The 17,635-nt window shown below is 38.7% G+C and overlaps 3 protein-coding genes across 3 annotated transcripts in view; 2 read left to right on the forward strand and 1 right to left on the reverse strand.

The window, feature by feature from the left end:
- The window catches only part of LOC110054518 (serine/threonine-protein phosphatase 2A activator-like), a 6,997-nt gene extending 1,928 nt beyond the window's left edge, over positions 1–5,069 (forward strand). Inside the window, exons 3-11 of the mRNA XM_020760847.2 lie at positions 229–315; positions 670–795; positions 1,292–1,370; positions 1,825–1,863; positions 2,657–2,756; positions 3,353–3,477; positions 4,120–4,220; positions 4,548–4,655; positions 4,851–5,069. Coding sequence (XP_020616506.2) covers positions 229–315; positions 670–795; positions 1,292–1,370; positions 1,825–1,863; positions 2,657–2,756; positions 3,353–3,477; positions 4,120–4,220; positions 4,548–4,655; positions 4,851–4,940 — 855 coding nt within the window. The 3' untranslated portion in view covers positions 4,941–5,069. The remainder of the gene's footprint in view (positions 1–228; positions 316–669; positions 796–1,291; positions 1,371–1,824; positions 1,864–2,656; positions 2,757–3,352; positions 3,478–4,119; positions 4,221–4,547; positions 4,656–4,850) is intronic.
- A 773-nt stretch (positions 5,070–5,842) lies between these two features.
- Positions 5,843–11,977, forward strand: LOC110054521 (uncharacterized). Its single transcript, XM_020760850.2, has 3 exons — positions 5,843–7,847; positions 9,151–9,490; positions 10,455–11,977. Exons 2-3 carry the CDS (start codon positions 9,154–9,156, stop codon positions 11,048–11,050), a joined length of 933 nt encoding a protein of 310 aa, XP_020616509.2. The 5' UTR covers positions 5,843–7,847; positions 9,151–9,153; the 3' UTR covers positions 11,051–11,977.
- A 3,014-nt stretch (positions 11,978–14,991) lies between these two features.
- LOC110054516 (uncharacterized) lies at positions 14,992–16,487 on the reverse strand. The gene has a single exon (XM_020760845.2). It carries the CDS (start codon positions 16,324–16,326, stop codon positions 15,583–15,585), a length of 744 nt encoding a protein of 247 aa, XP_020616504.1. The 5' UTR covers positions 16,327–16,487; the 3' UTR covers positions 14,992–15,582.
- Between the last annotated feature and the right edge of the window lie 1,148 nt (positions 16,488–17,635).

Raw genomic sequence — 17,635 nt, forward strand, 5'->3', positions numbered from 1 at the left:
TGCTAGCTGGGTTACTTGATATACATACAGTATTCTGCTAAGGTGATGCTGGTAGGTGCTACATGTAGGTGTAGGTGTAGGTGTAGGTGTGCAGCTGGTCACCTCCTGTGTTGCACATTGTTTCTTCCATAGCTACTTGTCATCTTATCTTATGTGATATGGAACTTACTTTCCATGCTACCTGACTGACTATCTGATTGATTGATTGATTGATTGATTGATTGACAGGCATACAGTGATTATCTTGGATTTGTCATCACCCTGAATGATGCTGTCAAAGGAAAGTCAATGTCAGCAGATTGTCATGTATCTGAGGTAACATAACATGCCTTTCAATTTATTGTTTGTGATAATACCATTCTCTCCAAACAGTGATTGTTTTAGCCCCAAAGCTACATGTACTTCTCTAAATGCAGTTGACTTCAATGATTTAAACTTAAGTAAACTACTTTTTTTCTCCAAAACATATGCAGCAGAGCAATTCAAATATAGATGGGCATGCTATGTGCAATAAATGAGTTTCATTGTAGTCAGTCATTTATTTCACTCTTGTGGTTGCTTTCGTTTTGGCTTTTTGCTATATACAACAAAACACTTTGTTGAAGACTTCTTCCTTGAGAAACCAGTGAAGTGCAACTAATTTATTGAGTAATATTATTTTTATTGAAGGCTTCAAATAAACTGATTGATATGTTAGAAACCATGGATACATGGATTGGTGAAATTCCACCCATTGACCAACCACAGCGGTTTGGAAACAAGGCTTTTAGGACATGGTGTGGTAAGCTGGAAGAGGTTAGGCAAGATGAAGCTTATTAACTAACTAATTCAAAAGGTACTTCTCTTCAGGTTACAGTCAGACCTGAGCTAATGGACACCTCGTATAGGTGGACAACTATCATAAGCAGACAATTAGTCACTGTCCCAGCCATGTGTGAAGATTGAATTTTTAATGTTAAACAGACACCTCTCTCAAGTGGACACGTTTTCTAATCCTGAGGGTGTTTGTGTTTAGGAGTTTCAACTGCATTGTGTTGTATAAAAGACATTGACGTGACAGTAACAAAAAATCTCATCAATGTGAACATGTTATCTTGATATATTTCCAAATCCTCCAAACTGATCTCAGTACAAAACTTATGGAAATTGTATGGAGAATTGACCTTGAGTACAGTTCCTTAGGACTAATGAGCTAGTACTTGTCAAGAGTTTTTAACAGTGATAATGCTTTGCAGTTTTTGTCAGGTGGAAGAAGTTTACAATGACTCACTGAGTGTCACTTTTTCAACAGAGTGCCAACTCTTTCAGTGAAGCACTTCTCCCTGAAAAGTTTCTGGGAGCCAGCACAGAACTTGCAGCATATCTAAAAGGTTTGTTTCAGTCAAAGTGAACACTGCAGCCAGTGTGCTTTTTTGTTGACCGGATAAAATGGCACCATCTTTGATGTGCTGTGGCTGATTGTAGGTGTACAGTAGTATTATTAGAATTGAGAACATGCAGATGTCAGTTACTTGTGGGAATAAACCAGTCCAACAATTCCAAAGTTTCAGTGATAAGTATAGCAAACAAGGTAGTGTATTGCCAGTTCTATTGTGATGAAATATCAACCTCTCGTATCTCTTATTATATCCCTTTTCTAATCTCCTTGAGCAAATTATGTACATGTGCAATGTACAACTTTCTTTCCTATTAATCAGAGTGCATCTGTTTTCTCCAGTTGCATTGTTGCAAAAGAACAATTCTGAGGGAGGGTCAGTGTCTCTTTTAAATGTATTGACTAGTGCAGTAATATAACACTTTGTTTCCTTATTTACTTCCTGTTAGATGGCTTTGGCAACAAAACAAGAATAGACTATGGAACAGGTATATTCAATACTTCAAAATGTGCAAGTGATACTTTATTAGATCAATTGTGACTCTCTTATGAATACTTCTTGTTTTCAGTCTCGTTTTCTCATTTAGGGGTGCAAATCATAGGAATTTTGGCCTCTCTTAGGGTGTTCAGGAGGAAATGTCACTAATTTTATTGATCTAGGTCTCTTTATCTTTACATCTGAGAAAATCATTTTAAAATGCTGTCGTTGTAGTCCATATTTTTTGTCTGTTTTAAGTGGTATCTTTTAGGAGTCAAATAAAGCTTGAGCCACGCCCAGATTGGTCTCCTTTAGGGGTTTAAATCAAATTTTCCAACAAGCATCCCAGTCCTTTGTATGGAAGTCCCCCCCCCCCCCGGATTTTAAATAGCCATTGTTGAACTTTTGTGCCCTACCAAATATGCTAGTATGCCATATATTTTTGTGCAGATGTAATAGTCCATTATTCAGTGGGTTAATTTGGTAACTTTTTACGTGGAAACAGTCTTTGAGCTTGTATTTTATTTGTTCAAAAGGTTTCTCCTCAGCCATATTTAGTTAGAGTGGGGGTGGGGAATGTGTTTGAGATTTTGCAGTCTAGTAAAAATGATATTGTGTTATGCACCTGCATTCCTCCTTCGAGCACAGCAGTGGGTTTTATGATTGGAAATTGGATTTCATTCTCATGCAATGAGTATGGATCAACTTTGTCAGATAGCAGTAATTTTTTTCAAAGAATGTGTACAGTTGTTATTTAAATGTAATTTTGAAATTAAAGAAATTGCTCCCTGTGTTTATTACAGGTCATGAAGCTTGTTTTGTTGCTTTTTTGTGCTGTTTGTTTAAACTCAGAGTGTTGGACCAGAGTGACTATGTTTCGATAGTGTTTAAAGTGTTTCAAAGGCAAGTACATTTCAAGCAATAGATGGACACATACACTCAATGCTATATTATGTCTATATTAAGGTTCACTTACTAGTAACATGATGTTTTACTGCTAACTATGACAATACAAATCTTTTGTCTTTTTACCCAACTGTACATGTACATAACAATATTCATAATAGTGTTCATCTCTTTAGTAGTGCATGTTTGATGTTGTGATTGTTTTATGCTTACGCTTTTCACACACTTGAATGTCCTTGTGCTTTATTCAATACACTTACATTCACTACGTATTTGTAGAGCCATACCATAAGCAGGATGTCAAAAACCTTTCTTGTGTAGTTTCCAGTTCTGATCAAAGGTCTCTGGGCCTAAAAGAGCCAATACCATGCCTGTTTCCACACCTTATAAAGTCTAGTTTTAACTTGGAAGGTTCATCTTCTTCATGACATTATTCTGGTTCTTCATTATTTTCAGCTAATTTAGTGATTAATTAAGATGCCTCAGAATTTCCTTTTCTTTCCCTTTCTATTCCTTATGTAATTAGCCCTTCTACATTTGTATAATTTACAGTGTATGCTAGATAGTAAAGGCTATGTTTATGTACTGTTTAGGTATTTAAAACTCATGAGAAGGTTGCAGCTAACATACAGGATGGAGCCAGCTGGCAGTCAAGGGGTATGGGGACTGGATGATTTTCAATTTCTCCCTTTCATCTGGGGGAGCTCTCAGTTGATTGGTAGGTAAATGTGAATGATAATTATTATTGCATTATTATAAGTTATTATGATTTTACTGGTAGTCATAGTCATATGCTACCTTTTCAAGTACACCCCACAACCTTGTAGCTTTGATTTCTAATCATGTATAAATTTTATAGTTTGTATTATGTATCTTTGGGAGGTATTGCGATTTTCACATAGAGCTTAAGGCCTGGAGATACAATATTTGTCCTCTTTTCATTGCCCTTGGCTTCCTCCAATACCTTGAATGAAACTATGATCAGGGACTCGTTCCAATTGAATTGTCATTTTTGTTGCACAAAGAAAGGTCTCAGGGACATATCATACCAATATAAAGCCAGAGCATTTAATCATTCTGCACTGTCATGTAAGTTGGTTATGTCAAGGAAGGGCTGCATGGGTAATTAATACTGGAAAAGCCCAGGCCTTGTCTTTTAATCATGCCCTTTTCAATTCCCAACATGGCATGTGCTTAGTCATAGAAAGTAAGCAATAATCATTGGTACATGTATCTATGTGAAAGCGGCTCCTCCTTCTCAACGCCTTAAACAGAAATAGGCTCCCTGGCAACGTACACTCCCACCTCCTGTAATGAACCTTGGTAACCATTATTTCAGTACTCTCACTTTTCCTGGTAGGCCATCCTAGTTTACAACCAGAGGACTTTGTTAAACCAACTGTTTCAGAACGTCATCACGAGGATTATATGTTCTTAGGCTGCATCAGGTTTATTGACGAGGTTAGTTAATACTTTATTCCCATCATTAAATGGCAGGTAGAATGTGCTAATTTCGTACATTTTAATTTGTTAAACAGATGAAATCAAATATGGACAGTACATGGAATGAAATGTCAATATTGTTTATGACCCTCACATCTCTTCCTTTTTGGCTCTTCTTCAACCAAGCTCTTAAACATTTTTGTATACTAAACTTACAGTTCCCTTGCATCAAGGTACAGTGTAATCATTGATAAGGGAATGGAAAGCCAAAATTTAATTTCAGTAATCAATAAACGATTATTGTATAACCCATATTTTTTGTCCCTTCACTTTTTTGTTTTGAAGATGAAAACAGGACCTTTTGCAGAACACTCTAATGTATTATGGGGTATAAGTTCTGTGAAAACTTGGGACAAAGTCAACTCTGGTTTGTTAAAAATGTACAAAGCTGAGGTATGTGTCAACTGTACATAATTCTCATTCATCAGAAGAAATAGCATTATCTGTTGATTTTATTTATTACAAAGAGAAGAATGTAGCTACTATATGTCAGTATTCAATAAGCATCGAAGTGAACTCTGTTCGTTATTAATGCACGTTGTTGCTCTTTGTTTGTTTGTTTGGTTTTTTTTTTTGTCCATTGTGCAGGTCCTCTCCAAGTTTCCTGTCATACAGCACTTTGTTTTTGGAACTTTACTGTCTATACAAGAAGCAGAAGTGTTTAAGAAACCATTGTAAAAGTTATATGTAATATTGTTTTTTTTAGTTGATTTATTTATAGTAAGCGAAGGAAAAAGTTGTCAACTGCACAGTGTATCTAAAATAAGTTTTATATGAAAATACTATAAATTATCATGCTCAATGAAATGTAGTTTCACGGACTACTAGTCCTTAGCGACAGGGTTCAGTTGGCGCTGGTCACAAAAAGTCGAGGAAATGCTGGTAAATTTGAAAATCGTCAAAGGGGCTTTAGTTGAGATGATTATCTCGTGGGGTTAATCAAGATTAAGTTATTCCATTCGCCTCTTCATTGGTTGCCGCGGAATCTCTGATTTCGAAGTAGTATTTCACTCCAGTATTTTGGGGGAGTTAATAGACTTTTAGGAAAACAATGCCAAGATAAATGCAAAAGTAACCCATATCTTAGCTTGACTCCTCGTTCAGGGGATTTTCAAGCGCTGCAACTCAATGCGTTTGCGCATGTTTGTACGTCAACAAACTGCCCAGAGCAGTCGGGTCTCAAGAATGGAACTTAGCTTTGTAGTTATACAAGGCATTTTTTATATGGCGTCGGGCTATACATAACAACTCCCCAAGCTGCTGTTCAATTTCTACCCATATATGGTAATGTCAAGATAACGTGTGACGTCAGAAGAACAAACTTCTGTTGTGCTACGGACAGGGAACCATTGCTTCTTCCCATGGAGGATCTTTGTTCTACCTGTTCTACATTGAACCATTACTTGTTTCAGCTTTTTAATTATAGAAATAATTTAATACACTTCGTCAATGGTGTTTTAACCCACTCTTATGTGCCCCCTACAACACTAGCAGACGTCTGCACATTGAGTATAAGAAGAGTGACGACACTGCTCGTGACATGCATTTATTTTGTAACTTTCTTCTCCGTCCAGCCGACAAAACAATGTGAATGACCAAAGACGTGATCTTGTGGCGGTCATTGACGCTTGCGATAAGTTTTACGTTTTAGATGTTATTCTAAGAGGATTATCATGGGCAGAAAGAAATGCGGGATATAAGGAAAAATGTAAATAGAGACGTGATTTCCCTCGTGGCTGCTTAAAACAAGATGACGTCACAGACACGACGACCACCGCAGTTTTGTGTTGCTGAGATTTTTATGCAGTTTTAACTCTTCCAGTTGATAAGCAGCATCGTAAGGTAATCGACATTCAGGTTATGTTAGAGACTATGAACGTTGGCGAAAAATGTTTAGGCTTTCGTTGGATTTTATTCTTGTTTCGTGACAGACGAATTCAGTGGACTGAGACAATGGTCCAATATATATATATATCGAGGCGGTTGTATTAGCTGCTAAGTAACTGTTAAATGTAAGCTGAAGTGTAGAAAACATTCATGCATTTAAACTTAGAGACAAAAATATCGACTCTGATCTAAGCACCGGCAACGTGACGTCATGGGAACCAAGACTACCAAGGGGCTTGGCAAAGCGACTAACGGTAGTCACCCAGACGTTGATCCTGCAGATGTACGGACACATCTTACATTTATTGCCCGCCGTCTGCAAAAGGACAACGTATAAATGATGACATTATATAGATAATGTTTCTATTGAGATAAGAGTTTCACTTTTTGCCATAACCCCGTGGGGCTGAAGGGCCGGGGTATAAAAGTTTGTTTGTAGACGAGTTCGATAGACTGAAAAACCGCGACGTACTAAGATCACTAAGGAAAAATGTAAATTCTTGAAGTATTTGATACAATGCGGCCACATAGCTCCCAAGAAACTATCAAATGTATACTTTCAGTACCCTAACACCACCAGGACAACGTGGCGTCACCGGAACCAAGCGGTTAGTTAACGACAAGCTCTGTGGACTGAATTGAAGATTTAATGAGCCGAACAATGGCTCCGCAGAGATATATAGTTTACATCTTGGAACAGTTTCTAACCTGACGTCTGCGAAAGAACAAGGCGAAAATAACATCCAAATTCCTTTTTTTGCGTGCGCAGAACGTGATTGAGGGCAAAAGCTAGGGGGTGAGGGAATCTTCCTGTGTTTCTGGGCAAACGTGCATGATAATTCAGTGGACTGAAGCAAACGCGAGACGAGACACTGAGGTCGCTAAGGAAAAATGTAAATTGTTATACTACACGAGATGTCACGGCAACTAATAAGTCGAACAAGAACAATGCAGACAATGTCTTTCTTGAACTGAAACAGATGGACAGGTCACTGAAGAAGAATGTTATTTCTTTAATAATACACATGAAAAAATTACTCGATTCTGATTGGCTAAGAGCAGTGCAGTTCAAGTGTAACACCAGTGCAAAAAGTGTAACAGTGCAAATTACACATCGAAATTCTGGACTATGATTGACTGAAAGACAATAGGAACTTTTCTAAGAAAATGATATCACGTAAAATGATGACGAAAATTTTGTGCTGAAACTTTGAAAAAAGTTTTCTCAAATGAGAAAAAATGGCTTCAAGAAAGATCTTCCGGCACTTCCTCCGTGCAAATTTTTTCATGTTTATATTAGTAATAAGTAATCATACGGTTTTTCTCGTTCAATTTGGAGTTAATTTGCACTTGTGAGTTTTTCAAAAAGCTGAAATTACACTCGCCGAAGCGGCTCGTGCAATTTCAACTTTTTGAAAAACTCACTCGTGCAAATTAATTCCAAATTGAACTCGAAACCGTATGATTACCTATACTAATTAAAACAAGTTGGTTGCGCTGGTGACATTAGCTCCTAAGTAACTGTCCAACGGAAACGGAATCGTACAGAGCATGTTACGCATGTTTACGCATCAAAAAAGGATTATAAATGGGCTTTGCCTCCGTTGTGCATTCTCACTTGAGCATTCAACTCATTGAAGACAGAGTGAAGCGGAACTTCTTAGAGATCAGTCCATATCAATTTGAGTGATTGTACAGGTAAGTAACTCGATCAAAATTATTGACGTGACCAAGTAAAAGTTGCCATTGTCATAACACTGTTGTTTTGTCGGATTTTAATGAATGAAAACTTGAATGATATGTGTGAGAAAACGTTTGTCTAAATACAACATTGAAATTTTTCATGTTCCCTGAATACCTTTTTATACAAGGCAAGTAAACAGACCTAAGTAAACTGAAACGAAGTGCCTTTATTGCCCAACTTTTTTTTTTTCATATCATCCAGTAATTATTTTTAATAATCTCTTCAGGTTGCATTTGTTTTGGTGGCAAACATTTGAGTACAGGTTTTCCATGCTTTGCACAACTTTGAAAATTTCAACGGTGTCAACAGTGTGAATTCTTGAGATTTGTGACATTTGCGTTCTGTTGCTGTTTTGCTCAGAAATGTTTAGTATTCTCTTTTTCAATTGATCGAGGTAGCTCGATACCAACGCATTCGAAACCAATATTTACTTTTCTGTGCGTTCGAGGCGTCCTCTCCAGGCTCAGTTGGGTGATTTATTTGTATATCGTATTGTAGTATTAAAATTCGTTCGTTTGATGATCATATCATTTGCGTGGTCGAGAAGAAACAGCCTGAAGCATTCAGCTCAATCATTATTAGATTTCTACCTTGACTACCGTCAAGACAATGACGTCCCAGGTAGATCGAACAATTATCTTTTCCGTCAGTCAACAGAATAATATCAAATAAACCTGAACTTCTATAACACACACCAACGGTGAATTGACATGTTCAGTTTAGTTTGGATCTCAACCTTTTTCTGCGCGAGCTAGTGGCTGATTAGAATCCCTGACTGAAGGACCCCCACCCTCACACACACACACCGTACCCTCCACCCCCACCACAATCGGGAAATTTTTGGTGGGTGTGTTTCACTCCACCGGTTCCTATAATCTTCACTCAATTAACGCCCAACTTTTTACGGCAGCCAAAAAGAATATGAACCGCAAAAGGTAGCGAGAGTAAAAGGGCCGAGAAAAAAGAAAGGAAAGGGGCAAGAAAAAAATCGGAACGGGCAATCGCAAAAACAAACAAACGAAAACAAGTCTAAATTTTGGCTTATGCGCGTGCGCCAAATTAAAATATTTTACATTTTTGTACCTAATCTTGGGGAAATCTATCTTTCTGTAAAAAAAAAAAAAAATTGCTTTTTCAGCAAAACTAAGACCCATTTAGCGTCATGGCAGCCAAAAGGGACTGATTTAACGGTTAAAAACGGCATTTTTGTGAAAATTTGGCAGTAAAAGGGTTAAGCCTATTCAAACTATCCTACAGATCATGTCTATCTACCACCTTGTTCTCTGTGGCATTTTTCTTCCTGGTATCCAGTCTACAGTAACGGTGGAAACGGGATTCAAAAACTACACAAAGTACGAACATGGTGATATGAACATCATAATCACCGCTCCTCATGGTGGCTTTAAGAGACCATCAACTCAGGATAATCTTGCCAATTGGCCTGACAGAGCGGATGGCTGTAAAGATAGTTTTGGTAAATGCGTCTGGACGCACGACTGTGGTACCACAAGTACAGATTGTGATGCCCGAACATTCAATGACCTGTACACTAGAGCGATCGCGCAAGACATTGCAGACAAAATCAAAGACATTACAGGTGAGGGATATTTGTCATTTAGTTGAAAAACAAGGGTTTCCCATTAACTGGCGTTATTATATGGCTAGCTCCGCGAGCGGGCAAGATAAATCAAATCCTGCGCTGTGATTGGCTACCCGAGCAGGCATGATGGAGCTATCTTGCCCTCTCGGGACTACCCGCCGGTCAATATTTCGAGGGCCATTAGTTTATCAGATTTGTTACTGTCAAATGTTACCCTCTCCAATAAAGTCTACTACTACTACCACTACCACTACCACTACCACGACCACGACCACTACCATTACCACTACCACTACCACTACCACTACCACTACCACTACCACTACATAATGATAATAATAACCCATATATACACTGTATGGAGAATCTTTTTGGATAGCAGAGCATATTAAGCATGAGCACTTGAACATATATTCCAGTCGGAGGATAACTTTACAACTGGGTTACAACTCTTCCTGTTTAAAATGATTTCCGCAGAACATTCGAAAAAAAATAAGTTACCAAAAGCCCTCATGGTATGGCAATATTTTGAATACAGGTGAGAAGAACTTATCGAGACTTAAGCTCTCAAGCTGACCCCGCGAGAGAAAATTGAACTGAAGTTATCCATATTTCAATTAAAACAGACGTTTCGCGTGAGTTAAAAACACAATAACACATGCTTTAAGCAATCTTACGACGTTTGACCTTAACTTTCTCGAGAATGCTTGAGAATTTAAACGTGGGGTCACTTAGATAAATGAACTAAAGTGAGTTGTTTTAAACAGTATTCCAAAAGTTACCGTGCCATGAGCAGATTTTTAGTAAATAAGTTTTGTACTTATTGCTCGAACTTTGAGCGGAATCGTCTAAATAAGTGTCAGTGGAGGACAAGCGCCAAAAGTACTCTGCTTTCTGTTACGCCTCGCGATAAAATTATAATATTTAACATGAGATAAAAATTATCTGTATGTTGTCACAGGTTTTCGACCACATGTTGTATACAACATGCTAAGTAGGAGGAAGCTTGATGCCAACAGAGAGATCAATGAAGCAACTTTTAATGTACCAGACGCAATTACGGCCTATCAAGACTACACCAACTTCATCAACCAAGCAAGATCGGCTGTCTCCGGTCCTGGCTTCCTCCTCGATGTCCATGGCCAAACACATACACCTGCAAGGACGGAGCTTGGTTACGCCATTCCCGGCAGCAGACTCGACAGTGGAAGCTACACCATTAGCCGGAGCTCTATCAGAAGCCTTGGCCAGTACTGGTGTGGAAATGACAATGTTTGTTTCAAAGATTTCGTCCAAGGTAACAGAAGTCTTGGCCACTTTATGAATGAAGAAGGGCTAGATGCTGTACCCTCCACCCAAGACCCGAGTCCAAACGGTGAAAGCTATTTCTCTGGAGGGTACACTGTGAGGGAATACGGATCAAGAGTCGGAGGTGATATCGATGCCATCCAGATGGAGTTTGATCGTGCATTTCGCCTGGGATTGCGCAATGATGAAGATACACAAGAAAAAGTGGCTAGAGCCATTCTAAGTTTCCGTGAGCTTAACTATGCATGACTATGTAACCTGATGCTTTTTTCAACCCGTAGACCCGTAGAAAACCCAAAAGTAGGTCACACTTAGTGTTGTCGAAGGGAGATTTGTTTGAAATCGTATAGAAGTTTCAGTCTGGCTGTGCACCACTGCATGTAGTTATCAGTTACTAAAGTTACTTGCTACGTCCACAATTATTTTGTGAATTGTTATGGGCAATTACGACGTCTTCTAGGTAAGGCCTGTTTAGTGGCTGAAATTAAGGTTTACATGTAAAACAACACTTAGCGGAGGCTAGCCGCGTTTAGACTCACATGTAGCAAGTACAGAACGGTAGTTTGATTACGGTTTAAATCACACCTTTCTTTGAAGCATAAACTTCCTTACCCTACGGGCCCTAAGGGTTTTGGCCGGCTTTGAGTTTTCTTTTTCGATTCTCGCCATTCCGTTTAATTTTCACTTCCCCTGAGCATTCTTTACTCATATCTTACATCCCATGAGGTTTGCCAATTCAGTCACTACTTCTTGTAGATATGTCCGTTTTGTAGTTTTGCTTCAAGTCTCTTTTTCTCCCCCCCCCCCCCCCACCCAAACAAAATCCAGCGAAAAGCATATGCTTTACTCGCAGTTATTCGTTCGATACAATTTTCTCTTAATTACAGCCCTCTCCCATTTTGCCATGAGGCGAGCTTTTTACTGCGAGGATATAAGACGTCGAAGTGTCAGTTCAGAGAATTGTACAAGTTTCTATTGATTTAAAAACCAGGGTACTCAGTTGAGATTTAATGATCTTTTTAGCTTATTTTAGTTTACATATTGTAAAGTGAGTAGGTCACGAAGACGTGTAGCTGTAAGAACTGTGGAAACATGATTTTCCATTATAAACTAGCAATGTAACATTTAACTGTAAGTGTAAGAAAAATTAAATGCTTGTAATCAGTTTCGCGAAAATGTTCACTCGATCTTACGATATAGTTTTTTCCCTTCTTCACAAAAAGTCTGGTAACCGTTTACGTGTTAATACAGTGCAAGCCTAGACTTTCGGTTTTAATCAATCCTAACCCAGTTCAGCCTTGATGCTACAAACTGTTCCTAAAGAATGTAGAACATGATCTACCGCCGCCAAAGAATTCGATTTGTTTTAATTCTTTACTTTACATAGCTATGAGAGCCAATCATGGAGATATTAAGTTCATCTCTAACCAACACCCCCCAAATGAAGCCCCAAGCACAGAGCTAATCCTCCGTTCAACCCTTTACACAGTGCTGAGTTTCCTTTGAAGACTCTTTGAACATCAATCAAGGCGTACTGACCTTCACATCCTGTAGAGGGGGCTGATTCGGGCTATCAGCCATCATGCTCTCGCATGGGTATTCAAAGGACATGTAGCCCAGACCGGCTGACAGCTTCTGAGGAACTTCGCCTAACCTTGTAACTTCCACCACAGGTTTATTACGTTTTTGTAGTACGGTGATCTGTCCTCGTCTGTTCATTGAAGGAGAGCATACAATTTGCTGCGACTGAAGCTAAACGTTCTGCTCATGTCCCTTTCTTTGCCATCATGTGTTTGTACGACCAAGAGCCATACATTAAAGTGCCTATGAAGTAAAAAATAATTGCTGCTGATTTTGAAGGCTTTTCAAAGTAAAGAAGAATGGCGTTTTCCTTTTTGGAATATCTTTTTTTGTTTTAGAGATATTCACGTTTTTATAGTATAAGTGATGGCGTCATTGGTGGTTCCACTAAAACAGTTCAACACTCAATCAAGAATATCTCTAGAAATATTAAAGCAATGTTCTTGAAACTTGGCATCAGAAATGTATATCACAAAAGAAACAAAATGACACCCGTCATGCCATCGCCATGACAACAGTTATGCCACTGGTCCTGTTTCAATTAAAACGAACATTACCAGATTTTATCTTAAACAAGGATCATCCACTCCCAACAATCTAATGGGGAGAGTTAGGACAATATGGGAATCATGTGTGTTCCGAGCAAGACCCTCTGTCCCTTTTCGAAGGGTCGCAAATTGGCATATTTGGTTTTTCACAGAAAGAGACTGGAGCCAAAAGTGTTGCCATGGCAACAACACAGGTGTCATTCTCTTTCTTTTGTGATGCACATTTGTGGTGCCAAGTTTGAAGAACACTGCTCCAATATTCCTAGAGATATTCTTGATTCAGTGTTTTACTGTTCAAGTGGAACCACCTATGACGTCATCAATTTCCTCATTTGCATAATCCAAAAGCGTAAATATCTCTAGAACGAAAAAAGATATTCTAAAAGGGAAACGCCATTCTTCTTTACTTTAATAAGCCTTTCAAAGTAGCAGCAATTATTTTTTACTTCATAGGCACTTTAAACGGCACATGTGAGCGAAAATGAACAGGAAATGGAATGAACCAAATCTCGTTTTGTTCAGAAAATGCGGTTTGAAAGAGCGTCAGGATTAGGACATGTGGGCTGGGTGGGCAAGTGGGTGCCACACCCCTTCCACACCCCTCTTACCTTCTGATGCCAACAAAAAAATATGAGAGAACGTGGGAAACAAAGAGAGTTTATGGATAATTCTGTCAATCAATGTATTGAAGAAGCAATGTTTTGACAACATTGTACAAATGAAATATATTTAGCTTTTTTTGGCAAAAAGGTTTTTAAGTTGTAGAGCAACTTGTAGAGGAATGTGGGGCTGCTTTTGGTGTCCAAGCTATCATGCTCATGGGGTTAGGTTTAGTTATTCTGCACCTTGCAATCTAAACTTTGGAATGGTTCTATTCATACATGACTGATATAAATTATGTGACCTGAAATGGAGGTGACGCCACTGACTTCTACAGTGGTGATATGACCACATAAGAAACATTCCATCTATGCTAAGACTCTCCTATCGTCATTGAAAAAATAAAATAAGATAACTCTCTTGACAAACACCCTAAATTTGTTACTTTTGGCAATCCCACAAAGATCCCAGGAGGCAAAAGTGGGATTTTCAAAAAAGCCTGATTACTTACCTCCAAATTAAATCTGTATTGCTGGAGAGTGCAAGATATCCAATGAACCGGGAAAACTAAAAACAGCAGATTTACTCCCAAGAGTCACTCTCCGGGTTTGTGACTTTATCATAATTATTTCATTAATTTCATCTCATTAATTATGACATGTAAAAGTTAGAGTTTGATGACTCGATATCAGTAAGCCTTGCTTGCATCAATTTCTTGTGAAAAAAAAACATTAACAGCCCGTAAAAATAATTTCACTCACATTTGTGCCATACAAAAACAGAGAAATGGTCAGGGCAAAAAAGTCTTTTTCTGGTGACACTTTTTGCCTATTTCATTAACCTGTAATTTCTTGTTTTAAAAACATGTATTTTGGGAAGTGAGAAACGAAAGACAACAACTGTCATTGTGTTTGAAAACCACACAAACAGTATATAAAATTCTGGATTAGTTCTCAGGAGTAATCAATTCACGATGCCATGGGCAAAAGGAGGGGCCAGGGAAAAGAACTGCAAGTATATCATGGAAATAATGGTTTGGTCTTCCTTGACTGATGATCAGGAAGTTAGGCTTTTTATAAACACAAAACCAATTTATATTTACTTGTGAGATTTTAATATCATAATTTCTCAAGAAGAAAACAACATTTCTGGAAACAGGCAACGCTTTCTGAAGAAAACCTTTAAAAGTCCAAGCATATTTTAAGCATTCTGTCCAAAAGGTGAAATGCATTACACGCGGTTACGATTTCAGCCATGACGTAATGTAAACAGAAACCTGACAATACCGAACTTGACCTTGCGTTCATAACAAAGGCCGGCCATTAGAGAAGGGTTAATTTTAGAATCATTGTTTATACTTTGTACCCCACACGGAACACAATGATGTGGCATATTCCTGTCCAGCTGCATGCAGACGATGAAAACGCTACATTTTTTCAATCAAATAACCCACAACTAACGTTCCTTTCAAATTATTTATTTCTTTCATAGTATTTCTTTGTTTTACAAGAATTTCGCGTCGAAATATATTACAAATGCGTGAATTGACAATGATCCGTGTCACGGACTTGCCACAACATATTCTAACAACACATGTTTGAGGATTCTTGCCCATTAGAAAGAATAAAAATATCATACGTAATTCATTTTAACTTGATTAAGATAAAAAATTTAATGCCTTTTATGAAAATATACATTTTTTTAAGTTATACGAAGCAAGATGCAAACATGAGAACACTTGCGCCATGAAATGCTTAGACAACAGCTACTACAGCAACAGCTTTCGAAAAATATGAATTAAGGTAAGAGATGAAGAGATAAATGTATTCACTGTGTGATGACTGTAGTCCCCTTTATAAGAAAATACGAAGATGAAGGTTAAACATTCAAAGATCGGACGATCATTCCAATTATTACGTAAGCCAAAGCTTCGTCACAATATAAATATTCGCGCGAGAGGAGAACTTTAAACGCAGGCGTTATAAAGAGCACGCAGCAATAACAAAGGCAAAAATGGCCAAAAATAACGACAAACACTGTACGAAAACACAGCTAAAAAGCCTCTACAACAGTCTGTGACCAGCTGAACACGCGGCCGACTGGCTGCACTTGAGGGAGACATTGAAAGGAGTCCAGATTCGATCCAATTGTAGAGGTCGCTCTAGGAATACTAGAAAGTCCAGAAAAGCTGCTGCTAAACACGTTAACAAGTCCTGAGATGTCCATAGGTTCTTGATAATTCAGTTCTTTGACTGGCGGTTCGTTCTCGCTTTCAGTTTTCAAGCGTTTGTTCTCAACCGCGTGGCTGTCACAAGGTTCATTACCATACTGTGATCGCGCCCGTTTCGAACCGGTTACACATTTTACTTCAGTTTTCCTCTCTATCCCACGCACATTATCACCTTTTACGGCTTTTTCGATGTCCACAACCTCCACATTGCCCTTCCTGACAATTCTGGGCACGCTTTGTTCCATTTCCGTGACTCTTTCATTTGATTTTGCCGCGGAACGAACTGTATGTGTCGCATTTCCTGCCTCCACGGATCCACCCGGAATATCGGGCGTCATTTTCGATTTGTCAAAAGGCACAATTTCGTTGTCCACAGTGTCTATGTCCATATCGATCTCCACTTTCGATCTGTATGTACAATAAGCAGAGTCTGTTGAGGTTAACACATTGTTTAAGACGTGGGAAACTAGTAAATTACGTCGTAGCACAGGACCGCCACGCCGACGACGCGAGTCCGTTATTTTCGACAGCGAAACTTGGATAATTCTTGTTGCTTCGCAATCCATGTTCACAGAGACGTCTTCAGAGAATAATTTTCTCGGTATCTTTGTTTTGAATCGCTTAGATGAGTAGACTTGCCGGTAAATTTGAATTTTTTTAACGACGAAACTCCAATACGACACAGTCGAGTGAAGTTCCGTGAATGAATAGACGTTGAAAAGCGACACGATTGTGAAATCGAGATCGTTCGGACCAGTTCAGCCAATCAGCTACCATTACGTCATACCTCGTTGTGTATAAGAATCAACGTGTCGAAAGCAACTAACCAATCAGAACGTGGAAAACAAAAGCCTGACGTTCGTCGATACTATATTTAGAGATGTTTTGTTCAGTTGCTATGGGTGAGGTTCGTTTGGCGGGAGATGTTATCCAATGAATATTGATAAGATTCGACCGGAAATTACTAGAATACGGAATACGTGAGACGGTCGACGTAAGCACTCTCAGGAAAAGGCGATTTTAAACAGTAATTAATCGCTTCGAGGCGATTCTCACCTGTTCCAATGAAAATAAGATAATATTCCTAAACTGATATAAAAATATGTAAACCGTTAAACGTTTTAAACCTGTACTGAACATCAAAGTTTATAATCACTGATGACGTTGTCTCCTGTCAGCTTTACGTGTTTAGGCAGGTGAGTGCCTCCGGCTTACAGCGATGATCAAGCCCTGGATCAAGCAGAAAAAACTTTTCTGACGTTGGTTTAAATATAAAAATACGGCATCGTAAAATGACACATCATCCAATTGCAAGGATTGTGAACCTACATGAAGAAACTTTTGATGCGCTTGATGTTGACTGCTGTGTCAATTCTGCTGCGCTGTTGTTACGGCACACTTTAGAAGGGTAGGGTGGGAAGTGGTAAGTGGGAGGGCTCCGTTAGTATGAAATAATTCTGAGGAAAAGAAAACTGTTTCTTGACGGCTGAAGCCGGTGAACTGAAATGTAAACATGCGAACATTCATGATTACGATTTCAGAGCACCAATGGAATAGATATTCTCATTGTTTAGCAAAAAGAGATTATTTTATTTTAGCATATCTTTTGTAATGATCGTGTTTAGCGTTCATACTCAACGTTCCGTGACACTATGGCATAACGCAAGTCTTTCGCTACCGTGACTTACATTCGAATTAGACTACGAGTAGCCCCCAGGATTTCGCGCGGCCATTTTTTTCTCGCGGTTTTCTTTCGCGTCACGCACGCGGTGTTCTTTCGCGTCACGTACGTCGGACTAAGCGAAAGAGGGACTACTCGTAGTCTACATTCGAATGCTCAAATCAGCTAAACATAATTAACCCTTGGGTCTCCTC

The sequence above is a fragment of the Orbicella faveolata genome, unplaced genomic scaffold (assembly GCF_042242905.1).
Source record: "Orbicella faveolata isolate gen_17 unplaced genomic scaffold, um_ofav_v1 contig_36, whole genome shotgun sequence".
In the NCBI taxonomy this organism is placed as follows: Eukaryota; Metazoa; Cnidaria; class Anthozoa; order Scleractinia; family Merulinidae; genus Orbicella; species Orbicella faveolata.